The sequence below is a fragment of the Hydra vulgaris genome, chromosome 11 (assembly GCF_038396675.1).
Source record: "Hydra vulgaris chromosome 11, alternate assembly HydraT2T_AEP".
Classification (NCBI taxonomy): domain Eukaryota; kingdom Metazoa; phylum Cnidaria; class Hydrozoa; order Anthoathecata; family Hydridae; genus Hydra; species Hydra vulgaris.
In genome coordinates this window covers 8,148,070-8,164,214 of record NC_088930.1, presented here as the reverse complement: position 1 = coordinate 8,164,214, position 16,145 = coordinate 8,148,070, and the positions used below count along the sequence as shown (strand labels likewise).

At 27.4% G+C, this 16,145-nt stretch overlaps 1 protein-coding gene across 1 annotated transcript in view; it reads right to left on the bottom strand.

Moving 5' to 3' along the window:
- Positions 1-284: 284 nt before the first annotated feature.
- Positions 285-16,145, bottom strand: part of LOC100210733 (dnaJ homolog subfamily B member 6) — a 29,390-nt gene continuing 13,529 nt past the window's right edge. Inside the window, exons 5-8 of the mRNA XM_065809983.1 lie at positions 13,006-13,058; positions 2,653-2,803; positions 722-753; positions 285-553 (exon numbers count right to left, since the gene is read on the bottom strand). Of these exons, the coding sequence (XP_065666055.1) occupies positions 342-553; positions 722-753; positions 2,653-2,803; positions 13,006-13,058 (448 nt within the window). The 3' untranslated portion in view covers positions 285-341. The remainder of the gene's footprint in view (positions 554-721; positions 754-2,652; positions 2,804-13,005; positions 13,059-16,145) is intronic.

The following is a 16,145-nucleotide window of genomic DNA, read 5'->3' as shown; positions in this document are numbered from 1 at the left end:
TATATATATATATATATATATGTATATATATATATATGTATATATATATATATGTATATATATATATATGTATATATATATATATGTATATATATATATATGTATATATATATATATGTATATATATATATGTATATATATATATATGTATATATGTATATATATATATATATATATATATATATATATATATATATATATATATATATATATATATATATATATATATATATATATATATATATATATATATATATATATATATATATATATATATATATATACACACACACACATATGCATATATTTATTCTTATATATTTACAAAAAATTTAACAAATTCATTTTTTCTTTTTATGCGGTCCGTCAAGCATTTTGCGATCATCTTGACCACCGCTTGTTAGTTGTGGTACTCCATCAACTGTTTTTTTAACAAGCTTATTGTTTTCATATACTTCTACCGTCTCTTTACCATTTTCGATAGTTTTTTTAGTTGTGACAGATCGACCATTTACTATTTTAGTTGAAGTTGAAGTAGATTTAAACGAAGCACCTAAAGTAAATTTATATACATTTATAACTTGTCGCGCATAAAATTATGTGGCAAAATGTTTTGAAAACAATCGATGCAAAAATACTTTTGAATTAAAAAAAAATAAAATGAAAAATTTATTTGTATATATATATAATAAGAAATAAAAAAGAAATAAAAATAAGTAACCTCCGCTACCAAATGAAGAACTTGAAAACGAACTAAACAAAAAAAGAAAAAATCGATAAAGAAAGACAAATAATTCAGTGCCGATTTATTTAGAGCTGCTGAAGGTTCAACCTCTGAATTTATGTAATGTAGGTAAAACATAATCATATATATTATCATAAATATTTATATGATATATCAACATTTTATGTAAAATTTTGTAATGCAGTACCATCGTATCATGTAAGGTTATGTAACTTTTGTAAAATATTATCAAAGATATCATTTAATGTCTAAATTCATAGCACTAATCGGTTGATCGTGATCAAATTTGTCATTATTTTTACCTTAAACGCTCAACATATTCCAAAAATCTGCTAAAGTAGTTTTTGGATTAACGAACGAATAAAGTTTTAAAATTTGATTGCGTTGAACCGATAAAAAATAATTGATAAACATGATAACTCTTTCAGCAAATCTATCCTTAAAAGTATTCAAAATACATTAAGGATCTTACTCATAAAGAAGTCTTATCAAGTGATTTTCAAAAACTTCACAAAAAAATATCTAAGTATACCATGAAAAAATAGAGCATTCATTATTAAAAGATATTTAAGAATAAAATAAGAGTCATGTTAAAAACTTAATTAGTCAGCATAACTAGTATAACTTTGTATACTTAGTAGCAAAACTACTATAACTTTGTACAGCATAACTAGAGTAACTTATAACACATAAACTAGTATAACTTTGATCTTTTTGAATTGAGAGCACGAAAGTGCAACTAAAAATTGATATATGTAGTTGAAATAACATCAATTGTAATTGCAAATGCACAATGTGCATTGCAATTACAATTTATTACAAATTGACACTTGATTTTTCAAGTTATTTTATTTATCATAGGTACTTTTCACAATTTTTAAATTTTATTCATAATCTGTTACTATTTATTAAAAACCATCCAGCTTGGCCAGAGGCAGATTTAGCCTTAAATTACAAAGTAAATTAAGGCTACAAAATTAAAAATAATCTCTATTGTAATATGTTTCTTAAATAAAACTTTTATGTTCGTTTCATAATTATATTTTGAATAGATGTAGACTAGAATTATTTGTGAAATATTTTTTGATGCTAAGAGGCCCTTCAGGGTGGTAGCCAAATTTTTTCAACTGTTTAGGAGATTTCCCGGCTTTTTTCCTAGAAATTTTTTAACATTCTTATTGAGTAAAAAGATAATAATGAAAACAATTTTAATTTTATCAACTATTTGAACAAATAATACTACCATACAATACTATTTTGTATGATTTAAAAAAAATGCAAATACGTTTAAAATTATCCAGATGCGTGTGACCACGGTATGTTATCTACAAACTGTTGTTACTCAATTATAAGAACTTAAAAAAAAAACAACTATAAAATGGTTTGCTTTATACTTAAAAAACTGCTATTTAATTATTCACACTTCAGAGTGTGCTATTAAAAATACCGGTTTTATAATTATATTTAAAAAAACAAAATTTCCACAAAAATGCGTAATATCTACGTGTAAGTGTGATATGGTATTTTTTCAAACAAATTCACTTACAACAAGTGCCTGCAAGCAACTAATATTTAAGTTGTGAGTTATTCGAAAATAAAAACATAGTCAAAAAAATAGTTAACTAACCAATGAAACAGTTAATTTAAGACTTTAAAAGCTATAAATAACAGCTCAAATGCAAACCATTTGCAAAAAAGCAAATGAGCAGCAAACCATTTGCAAAAAAGAGAAAGATATACAACCTTACAACAATGAGAAGTTTGAAAGCTAGAGCAGGTTTAGTAAATATATAGTAAATATGTTTCCTAATAAAAAGTTATTGTAAAATATTATACATAACATATACATAACATGAGTTAGTAATATTTTTTAAATGTTAAAAACAAATTTACAGAAAATTATTTACCTTCCACTGCTAAAAAAATCATCATTACTAAACCCACCAAACCCACCAAATCCACCTAAGTTACTTCTGGTTGAAAATGGATCACGAGAAAATAAATCAGCACCAGCACCTCTGCTCGAACGGCCACCACCAGCAGAGGGATGTCTTCGACCTTGAAATTAGTATATATGTGTATTGATTAAATTTTTGATATCATCATTATTATCAAAAACTATATTTATTATTTTATACATACTATAACCATTTTTGAATGAGTTAAAAATACAAATATAAATTATACTATTATTAAAGTATATTTATATTAAAAATGTTTTAAATTAGGTAGAGTTCAAATAATAAATATACAAGGTGGTTTGGTACTTATTTTAAAAGTCTATTTAATTCTATGCTGTACTTGATACTAATAACATATTAACTAAATATATATCACAAACGATATTGATATGAAAAAAAAAAAAATGTGTACTTAAAAAAATCATAATTATAAAGATTGCATCAAAAAAATGAATTGTCCATTAAAATATTTGAAATTTTATTTTTTTAGATACCTTTTAAAGTATTGTTTTAAGAATTTATTTGTGTATTGGTGAACCAATTGCTTTTCAAACCTGTTGAATTTCGCAGAATCTATGATCTAATGATGCATAATCTATGATCTAATGATACATAAAAATAACTGCAAAAAAAAAAAAATTGTACAGTTCAAAAATAATGTCAAATTGATTAAATTTGATGAAATTAGTATCAAGTGAGACCTGCTTTGGCCTTGATGGCCTCAGCTAAACAATTTGGCATTGAGTTGACCAAATTTTGGTCTCTTCTGTTGTTATATTATCCTATCCGCTTATTATAGCTTCTTTCAAGTAGTCTTTGTGTCTAAATGCTTGGCTGCCAATTTTTCTGTTCAGAATCATGGCCCCCACATCCTAAAATGGGGTCCCATGCTGGAGCTTTCTGCAGACCCCCCTCCCTCTTTACTTTAATGGTTATGCATACAAAAAAAGAAAAAATATTTTTCTTTAGCAAATATAAAAAAAAAGATGGAGAAAACTATAAAAAGCATATAAAGTTTGTTATTTAAGAAACCTTTTACTTTCAAAATCTAAATTACTTTTGTATTTATATAGAGAATTTTGTTTTAAAAAAGTAAAGATTTTTAAATGTTTTAAAGTTAAAACCCAAATTATCAATTTTTCAAAAGTGATTTTTCAACTTAATGAGACTGAAAGGTTTTAAAGATTTATTCACTTAAAGATTGAATTGCCTAACTTCACTTTTATCATGAAATGTTATCAATGCTTTTAAAACATTAATTAAACACTTTAAAATCAAAATCATAAACTTGATTTTATTACACTCAACCAAACAAGATAGTTTTTTTATTTGTCAATTTTTCTTTATCAAAACATTTTTATTATTTATCATAACATAATTTTCAATGTTATTTCAAACAAAAAAATTATATTGACAGTGTATTTATTTTTATGGCTCTTGGCAATCAAAATCAAGATTACTGACCAAACTATTTTTAACAGTTCAATAACTAAGTAAAAACTGTGGGGAAAACGCAGGAAATGGTTTACACAACGTTCGAAAAATCATAGTTGGAGAATAAATACAAATGTTAAGCTATTGTATGTGCATGTGTGTATTGATAAACATATTAAGTGTGTATTGATTTAACCGCCAGGTCCCCTTTACTTCTGGGCCCTAGTGCTAGAGTACCAACTGCCCCTCCCCTTGTGGGTCCCCTATGTCCAAAATATACCACAAATTTTCTATAGGATTCAACTATGGATTTTGAAATGGCCATTCCAAAACATTGATTTATTTTTGTCAAAGTATACCAGAATTTCACAATACATTATAACATCCATTTTATAATCAATAAATGTCAATTTTCTCAAAATTTACCCAAAACCATCACATTTCCTTCTCCATGTTTTACACTATATTGCTAACAACTTACTTTATAAGCTTCTCCTTTTTTTTCGCCACACTTTTTGGACTCCACCTCATGAGACAAGAATGTGACTCATCTGACCACAAAATTTTTATCCAATATGATGTTGGCATTTTTATACTTACGTGCAAATGCCAATCAACCTTTCATTTGTTTCGCAGCTAAAAAGGGTTTTTTTGAACTACTCTATCTCTATATCCTCAGGGTGCAACAAATCATTTTTTTTAAATAAACATTGATATTTGTATCTTTATTTATTGACAAACATCTAGTTTAAGCGATACACATATCAAATAAGGGAGTTTTATTTTCAAATAATCTTTTTGTTCAAATAATCTTATATAAAAATCAAAAGGGAGATTTATTTTCAAATAACTTTTATTTTAGTTAATGAGTTATTAGACATATCAAACATGCTTATTGAATTTATACTATTTTTATTATTTCAATACAATATTTCATGCATTTGCAAAGTGCACACAAATTAATGATAATTAAAGGGCATTTTCCTCAAAACAAAGAAAATCACACAAAGCAAATTTTTTCGTCATGATGAAATGCTTTTAAAATGATTTTAATTTCCACAAATTTTTTGCGCTATTTTTGTAATCAATAATAAAATGACAGCAATAAGTTTACGTTGGATGCTTTTGAAAAAATATATATATATTTAAAAAATTGTTTTTGATTACCTTAATTCTTTGCTATTAGTTAATAACAATTTACTCTGTATTACTAAAAATTCTTCAACTAATATAACAGATACTATTTTACATGTATCTAATGTTCATTATACTTAATATTCTACACAATTCTTCTTGATATCTCTTATTCTGCTATATCTTCGTCTAAACATCTAACGACTCTACAAACAAACAACCTTATTTTGTCTTCCTCTTCTTTATTTATATCATATATGATTGATCAGACACATTTTGGTCCAATAGTTCTTAATCAAATTCGACTGTTAGACGCTTCACACTTCAATGTTTTGTTCAACTATTGATTGTTATTTTACACTTGATCGGTTGTTACCTTCGTAACAGTATGCAAATAAAGATTGCTTAAATGACAATAAGAAAATTTAAAAAAAAAGGCACGCTTTTAAATAAAACATTTTAGTATGGTTTCTTTTTAAGTTATAGCAAATCATTCATTTTAAGTAAAATTTTGCAGTCTTTTGTAAATGCATGTAAAAACCATGCTAAAACATAATTACGTTCTTCAATAACTAAGTTATTTAATTTAAAAGTAAAAAATAAAGTAACCATGCTTTAGCTCGATTTCTTTTAAAGTCCTAGAAAATAAGTTTTTAATGTTAGTAACTAATTGTTTTTTTCTTATAAATATTTTTATTATTAATATTTTTATTATAAATTGATTGCATAATCATTGGAAAACAAATAGCTGAAGTAAAGCGTTCCTTTTAAAAATTTTTGAGCGAATGCCAACGTTTGCCTAAGGGGCTGTTCAAATAATATGTGACAGTCTTAGGGGGGAGGGGGTATTGGAAAGTGTCACAAAATATCACATGGGGGAGGGGGGGTGGTTTGCTACAGTGTGACATGATAAATAACTTTTTAAATCTAATTTTTTATCACTGCGTAATTTTTTAAAATTGCGAACTCCGAGATAATGATATACAACACACAAATTTTCAAAAAAAATGCTATGCAACGACTTCACAAGCTAGCGTTTATTGTTTAATGGAGTCATAACAAATGAAAATAAAAAAATTAAATTAGCTTTTTTTTAAGTTACTTGTGGTAATTGCAGACATAAAAAGAAATTTTGATTCTACAAACAAGGAAAAAATAGATAATGGGCGATTATTCAAAAGCAATTTATGTTACCGTTAAAAATCTAATTTTATTTTTTAATGAATATTTGTATGAATATACTAAAAATTTTAGTATTAATAGTTGTTTAAAATTTGATCTTTGAACATAAATATTATTCTTGATCGTCATCTGATCTATAAATGTTTTAGTTTTACAATACTTTAATTTTTAATGTTATTGTTATTATTACTTTTAATGTTTTGTGTCACTCTAATGAATTTGTCGAACTACTTTAGTTACGTTATCATTTTTATTATATGTTAAGTTATTTAGTTACTATGATATAAAATTTTAGTACTACTATTAAATAGTTGTACTATTAATAATGTTATTATTAATAATATCTTTACTATATACTTATTTAACGTAATGGTTGTAAGGAAAATTAATTTCTTGTTGTTGATGTTGTTATAGATTAAAAATGTCTAGTGAAAAAGAAAAACTTTACAAATCTATTTATGAAGGATATTTGAAAGCATTTGCAAACAAACCAAAGCAAAAGTCTCAAGAAGAAACAAATAAAATCTGGTCTGAGATTAAAACAAAGAGCAAAACATTATCCGAATTAAATGTAGAAGTTGAAAAAAAGTTAAAAGAGCTAAAACAAATTGAACTCCGAAATAAAGTTGGTATTTTATCTTACTGGACAAAATTACCGAACAAAGTACCGAATACACCAAAAAAGCGTGCGGTTGAATCTAAAATCACTTGTGATGGCGTGACTGACGGGACCCCATCAATTACAACAAGTGAAGAGTGTGAAAAAGTGTGAAAAATTCCAATTTTTCAAAAGTTGTAACAAAACAAGCCCCGAAACAAGATCAGTTAAAAAATGAAATTTTTATTTTACAAAAAGATATTGCATATCTCACTGAAAAAAAAAAATTGCAAATTGTTGTCACAAGAAAACGACCAAATACTAGGGCAAAAGCAAAAACTTTTGGTAGAAAAAAACCGAGATCTTGTACTTCGTCAAAAAGCCACTGAACGCCAAACAGCAACCAGACTAAAAAGAAAAAAAGCTATAGAAGCATTAGATCCAGATATTAGAAAAAAGTTGTGTGGAATTAAAAATTCAGTATCAAAAGGTCGACCGCTAGCCTGTGATCAGGACAGTTTAATAAAAGCAATTATAGATATTACCATAAAAGGGTCTGCTTCTGATGATAGGAGAAGAACTGAAATGGTTCGAACTGTAAAAACATTAATTGACTTGGTTGAAGAATTGAAAAATCATGGTTACAATCTCTCGAGATCAGGAGTTTACTTAAGATTACTTCCAAGCAGATCATTGAGCACAGAATGAAAAAGACATGTTAAAACTGCACCTGTCTGGTTAATAAGAGCACAAAATTCTGAGCATAAATATCATGCAGACACAAAATTTGCCAAATCATCCATTAGTGCCCTTGAAGAACTTGCGGCAGTCTTGGGTCCTAAAGAAGTGACGTTTCACTCCCAGGATGATAAAGCTAGGGTGCCAATTGGATTGACAGCTGCAAGCAAACAAGCACCAATGATGATGCATATTGAGTACAAGGTAACTTTAGCTGATCATGATTTTGTAATTGCCTCTCAACACAAACTTATTCCTTCAGTAATTGCAGCCATAGAAATTAAAAAGGATTGCATGGAAAAACAAGCAGACACATACTCTGGCCCAACATACATAGCAATCAGAAGTGCAAAACATGATTCATCAACAGCACTTAGTCACTTAGAAGACATGAACAGAATAAACCATCTTCCTGCATTTAAAAGCAGCTTATTTACTGAAGATGGAGTTAGCAAACCAATCATGATTATAACTGTTGATGGTGGGCCAGATGAAAATCCAAGATATGAAAAAACAATTCATTGTGCCAAGACTTATTTCAAAGAACATGATCTTGATGCAATGTTTGTGGCCACTAATGCTCCTGGAAGAAGTGCCTTTAACAGGGTTGAGAGAAGAATGGCTCCGCTAAGCCATGACCTAGCAGGAATTATACTTCCATTTGATCATTTTGGAAGCCATCTTAATTCAAGAGGAGAAACAACAGACAAAGTTATGGAGAAGGCAAACTTTGGCAAAGCAGGTGAAGTTCCTGCACAAATTTGGTCTAGCACAGTCATTGATGGATTTGAAACTAAAGCCGAGTACATAAAACCAAACAGTGAAAAATGTGTACAGTTAAAACATTTTGGAGCAGAGTGGGATGCTAAACATGTCAGAGAAAGTCAATACTTCCTTCAAATTGTAAAATGTAATGATCAAAAATACTGTGGTCATCGTCGCAGCTCGCTGTTTCATCTTATTCCAACTGGTTTTCTTCTACCACCAATTTCTTTGTTCCAAGGAGAAGATGGTCTTGAACGCAATACAAAGAACAACTTTGCATCTCTCTTTTTAAACTTATCACTTTGCAAAACAATTTTGCCCACGACAGTTACAAAAAAGTATCCCAATGGATTGCCATACGACTACTCATGTCCAAGCATTCAAAATTCCTTACCAAAAAGAGTTTGTACCAATTGCAGTTTATATTTTGCAACTATCAAATCAATGAAACAACACAAAACAGTTTGCTCAAGTATTGGATATTCGAATGAAATTCAAAAAGTTAGACTTCAACGCTTAGTTGCTCAACGTCTATCTGAACTCATGTGTGTCTTTTTAAATTCGGACAAAGAAACAATTGAGTGGTATGATCAAGATGATGTTGATACCTCTGACCTCAACTGGCCTTCAAAAATTATTGAAGAACATGGAACTCCAATACTTGAAGGTCAAAGTCCGATTTGGGAACAAATTTAGGTTTTAGACAGATATTCATCAATTGTATTTTTTTATAAAAATAAACTATTACAATTAAAATATAAACTTATAAAAAATTTTTTTTGTCACGCCACACAGGGTGGGGCGCGGGGAGGGGGGAGGGGTCTTCAAAATGCCACAGAATGTCACATAGGGGAGGGGGGATGTGTGTGGGGGGGTGTATGTGTGTTTGAAAAACGACAAAAAATCACGTATTATTTGAACAGCCCCTAAGTAAAAGTAAAGAAACATGACATTCATTTTTCTGTCTTTTTTTTTTTAAATAAAAGTTTACACCTTTGTGGATTTGTCGCGCTCTGATCCTTTTTTTCCTGAATTTGTGGAAATTACTATTTTCAATTTTACTTACTATTTTGATAATTTAATTCACTCGATTTATGCTAAAACAACGACCTATTTTGTTAGCATACAATTCTTTTTTTTTGCAGTCAATTCTATGCATCATTAGATCAATTATGTAAAATTCAATATGTTTGAAAAACAATTATTTCACCAATACACAAAAAATTCTTAAAACAATACTTGATAAGATTTATAAAAAAAAATTCAAATATTTTAATGGAAAACTCATTCTTTTGATGCAATCTTTAAAATTATGATCTTTTTTTAAGTGTACGATTATTTTTGCATACTGTATATTTATATTTTCCTACTTTATTGATACTTGATTATTTTGATCAGTATACAGATAAATTAGTCAAATATCAAAGCGAAAAAAAAAATTTTCTAAATACTTTTTTTATATCTTTTTTTTTTTTTTTTTAATAAACAAAAAAACAAAAATTATTGACAAAAATAATTTTAAATTTGAAAATAAATAGTTCAAAACAAAATTACACTACATAATGGTATTATATCAGATTTCTCATTTTATCCACGAGAAGCAGCATCATTTTGATTACTCAAAAAATTTTGAACCAGATCAAAAACATTAACTATAGAATTATGAAATTTTTTTCTTTAATGCCCATGAAATTTTTTTTTTTAATGCCCATGTGTGGTTCAGATAAGTTTATCATTTTCTTATTTTCTTATCTTATATATTATTTTATTATAATATTATAACATATTATATATATAATATATTTTCCTTCAATCTTTTATTATAATATATTACTTTATTATCTTATTAGTAAATTGGATAAGTTTCCATAATTTTCTTGCTTAAATATCACTATATGGGGGAGTTAAAGTGAAGTAAGTTTTTACAAATATCAGGAGACTTTTCCTAATGTTACTTGTTTTGCAGATCAGGACTCAGTTATTTTTTCTATGATACTAAAGTGTAAAATGCTGTACCTGCTGTCACTAAAGTAAAGAATTATTTTCTTTATCTACTTTTTTTTGCACCAATACTTTTGCAAATTTGTTATTTTTCAATAAATATTGTAGACTATTATCTTTAGCACTTCAAATGACAACTCACAAACGATCACACAATTTTACTTCATTGGACATTTTTTGACTTCTTTGAACATTTAAAATTTTCCATTCATTAATATAAATTTGCAAGCAACTTTAACTTCCTGATTTATAACTGGGTTTGTTTTCAAAGCTGTAAGGTTTTCTTCACAGAAATACATATTATTAGTTTCATATTTTATTCCTACAGGCTCTAAAGATATGGCTAATTAATTAAGACAAGATAATGTGATAAGTAAGTTCAATTCTAACAATCTCAGTTTCTCAAGACCTTTAACCAGCAATTTTAGTCTTTTCGGTAAGTCAAAAAGTATCGAAGAAACTTTTCAAATACACTGTTCAATAGATTCAATAACATTAGCAACTCAACAGTATTGAAAATCAGAACCTTAATTACCATTACCATACTGACAATCCTTGCAAACAAGCATTTAACCATTACAGCAATGAATGTTCTAGCAAGCTTCTCTAGGTTATCCTAAGCATGACCATAGATTTTTCTACCATGAAATGTAACAGTTGCTTGATATTGTGGTTATGGCACAGTTCTTTTATTTGTCAACATTACATTTGGACATTAAAACTGGTTCCGACTGTTGACAATGATTCCACTGAATCAGATTGAGAGTCTTCCATTAACTCCTCATGTCAATGTCTTTGATAAACAGTAAAAATGAAAATACTGTTAAAATTATATTTAGATTAAAAACTTCTATTCTTTCAGGCTTTTGATGCATCAAGAAAAATCTCCATTTCAACCTCAACTTTTCAAGGCATCAAGTTTTTAATTTAAGTAGAACAAATGTGTTAAAAAGTTTGTTTAATCAAACTTAATTTTTTAATTAAATGTCAAACTCTTTTCAGCATTGAAATTAAGGAAAATAAAAAAGGCTGAATGAAATTATTTGTTGTAAAATTGAATGTTATTTTGCAGACTAGTAAGACTATTATCATACAAGCAATACTTTGCAGACAAATCAAGATAGTTGATGAGAAATTTTAAAAAGCAAATTCTAGCAGAACATCGCCTATGTATATTAGTCCACAAAGAAATAAATTTTGTTTTTTAATTGTTTAGACAATACCCAAATAAAAATAAATATGTGGAAAAAAATGCAAACAAATTAAAATGCAATAGCTTTTGGACTTTAATGTATGGTAATACAATAGTTACAATACACTACAATAGTTACTGCAATTGCATTTCTTTAAAACAATATAGTTTTGAAAATTTTTGTATTATAAGTATAAATTAAAGCAATAATTATTGTAGTTTAGGTAATTTATTTTGTAATGTAGTTTGTAATTTATTAAAACAATACAATTATTGTGAGAAATGAATTGTAAATATAAAACAATAAAATAGTAATTGTAATGTTTTTCCATATAACAATACAATACCGAAATTTTTCTTCTTTTAATGTTTCTGTAATATTACAATACAATATTACTGTATTATGTTATTGTATTTAATTTTACAATAACAATAATCCAAAACCTAATTATTTCTAGCAACAAAGTTGATTATAAAAACATTAAAATCAGAATGCATTGAAACTTAAAACTAATAAAAATACCTCAATTGGAAAACCAAAAAAATAAAAAATATAAAAAAGTTTAAAAAATCTCTTTACCAGCCTTTTTATATTACATACTACACCGTTTCAAGGTGTAACTAAGAACATAAAAGTTGTAATTAAGAAGTTGTAATTAAGAAGTTGTAATTAAGAAAAACAATATGTAATTAAGAAATTGTAATATGTAGTTAAAAACACAAAATTTAAGTAAGAAATTGTAATATGTAATTGAGAAACAAAATATGTAATTTAGAAAATGTAATAGGTAAATTCATTAAAGTTTTCTTGTTTCTTATTTATAACTTTCATGTTCTCCATTACATTTTAGGTTACTCAATTACAATTTTCATATTCTCAATTAAATCTTATGTTTCTTAATTACAACTTTTGTGCTTTCAATTACATCTTGAATATTAAATTTTTTAAATAGTACAATTAATAATAATCTAAACATAAAAAAAACCTTATAACACCGATTCTCATTAAAAAAAAAAATTTCAAAAAAAAAAAAAATACTTTCAATAAGTGATTAAAAATTTACTTTAAATTATTCACAACTTATCATTGAAGATAGCAACATTAAACAATCCAATTTAAATTAACATTATCAAGCAGACAATTTAATTAAATTGTGGAAAATTAAAAAATTTGTTAAGCTAATAAATAAGCTCATAGATATTTAATATTTTTTTTAGAAAATACTATTGTTAGGGAAAAAAAAAAAAAACTTACCAAAAAAATCTGCCAAAATATCATCACCAAAAGGATCATGTTCAAAAAATTCTCTAAAATATATTATACATTAAACCCATCAAAGCAAATATATTTTATTTAAAAATCAACAATTTACATAAATATATGTTTCTAAATAAATGTTACAACAATTCATTATTAACTATAGTTAAAAGCTCAGTATGTCTTTTTTTGTTTTTGTTTAAAAAAAAAAAAAACTTATTTAAAGGTTACAACTAGCATCAAATTTTATTCTTTTTTTTTTTAACTTCTAATTCTTCTTTAGAGGTCTTACATAAAGTAGATTTGCAGGTGTGCCAAAGAGATGGAGGGGTTACCCAAAAACTTATGAATGCATACAAGGAAAAGGGGTAGTGATAATGGTGGTGGTGGTGGGGGTTGTATATCAACAAGTACATACATGATTTGATCTCTCATTCTCTATCTCAAATTTAAAATTTGATTTCTTTTTTTTTAAACAAAAGCATTGAATTTCGAGAGTTTAAAAAAAACAATAATATGCTATGTAACAATACTATGCTATGTAACAGAGTAATTAGGAAAGGGCAAGTGGAGCTTTGATTTTGAAATATACATATACGGAGTGGGATCGCTAAAAGCATACAGGTGGGTACAAGAGGAGGGGATTCCTAAACTAGTCATTTTACTGTATACATACTTTATGAATGCTACCCTTAGATTGTTTTTTAAGTTTAAGTGACTGGGGCCCTGGCTCCGGCTAAAAATGAGACTTTTTGCAAACCCAGCCCCGGCATTATAAGATTTAGCAGGGTTTGATAGCCAGAGCTAGAAAAAAATTTATATTTGATATATTACAATTTTATGCTTAAATTTACTATTTAATAAATACTGGCATACATTTAGATATCTTTAAACTCTAATTTATTTCCAATAAGATGGCAAGCAACCACTATTAAGTTATGAGCTACTTTAAAATAGAGAACAAGTGAAAATACTAGGAAATGTATAACTGAAGACTTAAAAAGCTGTATAAAAAAGGACAACATGAAGATGGGTAAGAGTTATGAGGATTTTTTGATGTTCAAGGAAAAAAACTGGATCAATAAAAGTTTTTTTAGCATGAAGGGACAGATATAGTAAAAGGATGCAACTTGTTGAATAAAAAGCCTTGCAAAAATAAGTTTTGGTTTATTGTAATAGAAATGATAGCTTGTTTGAGCATTGACCATGATTGTATTTGTAGAAAAAAAAAGAACTTTGTAGTACCCTTCAGGTTACTTAAAATAAAGAAGAGGGTAGGCCTACAAAAATAACTTTATTACTGCAGTTAGAAATAAATAATTTAATAACCTAAAATCCTTTATATAAAAAAACTAATAACAGAGTGAAGATTAATTGTAGGATAGTTAGAGAGGTCAAAGTGTTTTCTAGAATTTCTAGAACACTTTTTTAATACTATGGTCGAAATCTATTCTGAGCACAAACTGTAGAAGTGTTTAAATGAGAATTTACTTTAGCATTAAAAGTCAGAGTGATTTCGATGTTTAGCAGTGGGTTAATCTGTCAGGAAGAGTATGGCCATTATATTTAAGAGTCAAATTAGAGTAAGATTTCTTTGCAAATAACTCTGCTTTATTCTGAGGAGAAGTAAAAAGACCAGACCCATGAATTAGAGAATAAATGTTAGATTTATTTTAGTTAATGACATTGTTGAAGACCAAAAGTCTATAGAACCTAACATCTGAGATAAGATACAAGATTTAGTAAAATGAGTATAACAGAGCTTAACATTAGACAGAACTTTTTTACATTGGCTCCTTGCAATAATAAAAAGACATTTTTTCTTCGATGTTCTTGTAAAAAAGATGAAAAAAATAATTAATGTTTAATAAAGCAACTGCTCAAGATGGTGAAAAATGTGGAGTAGAATGAGGCTTGACCTGAAATTGAAGAGAAGTAATAAAAGTCTCCAAGATGCACTTTGTGCATACATATTATAGATATAAACATATATGTTTGCTATTTAAATTTTAGATGCTGGCATACAATATCCTTTCATTGTTATATAAACTTTAGTATTTATATGGTGCAGTATTTGCAGAAAGAGAAGATGATCAGATGGATCTGTGGTGAGACTCTCGCAAGACAAGAAAAAGAGGCATAATCTTAGACAGATTAGAAAAAACGTTTGAATGAATGAGCTTTAGTTAAGAAAAAAAGAATGCTCTAAATTGTTTATACTAGAGAAACAGCATAAAATAGGAAGGGTAAAGCCTGATAATGATCATCATCACCACCATGATGATGATCATGGTCATCATCATAATGATGATGATAATGATGATAGTAATAACGATGATTACGATGACCATGTTGATCAAAATGATGTTTATATATGCACATATAAACAAAATATAACATGAACTTTGAATAAAAAAAAGTATACTTTAGGATGTATAAATGTTTATGCAGCCCCTGTCACAAACCCAGCCCCTGCTATATTTTATCAAACCCGGCCCCTGCCCCAGTCAAATATCAACCCTGGTCATTTACTATTTCTAAGTTAACTTTGCATTTAAGCATTTGGTATTTTTCTAATATTACTGGGTTTTAGGTTAATTGGTGGCAACCACCAATTAATTTGAAGCAATATTTAATCACAACCTATTAGTGGTCAGAGTACTTTTTACACCAGAGTAAAAATATATGAAATCATCCAAACCATGACACCCTTACGTCTCAGAATTTGTTTATTTTTACACCACTTGCAGTCCATATCAAAAAAATAATAACTGCGAAAATTTTAGTTAAAAATACCAATGGGTTCCAAAGATATAGTCACTTGAAATAATGCTGACTCAGCATTTTAGTGATTTTCTGAAGTGACTACAAAGCAACTTTGACATTCAGTATCTTCATAATGGCTTGGGGAAGTTTCCTAAAATTTGGTACTCTAATAGATTTTAACTTGAGAAATCCAAAAACAGCACTCTTAAGACTCGATTATCTTAAGAAATGCCTCATTTATCCAATTTTGTTCAAAATTATTGACTTGTAAATTAGTGATTTTTGGAGGTAAAATGAAGACTGTGGCCCAAAATCCCGAGTAAAAAGTTTAATTGTATATCATTATTTCATCTTAGGTCTACTGAAAAAAA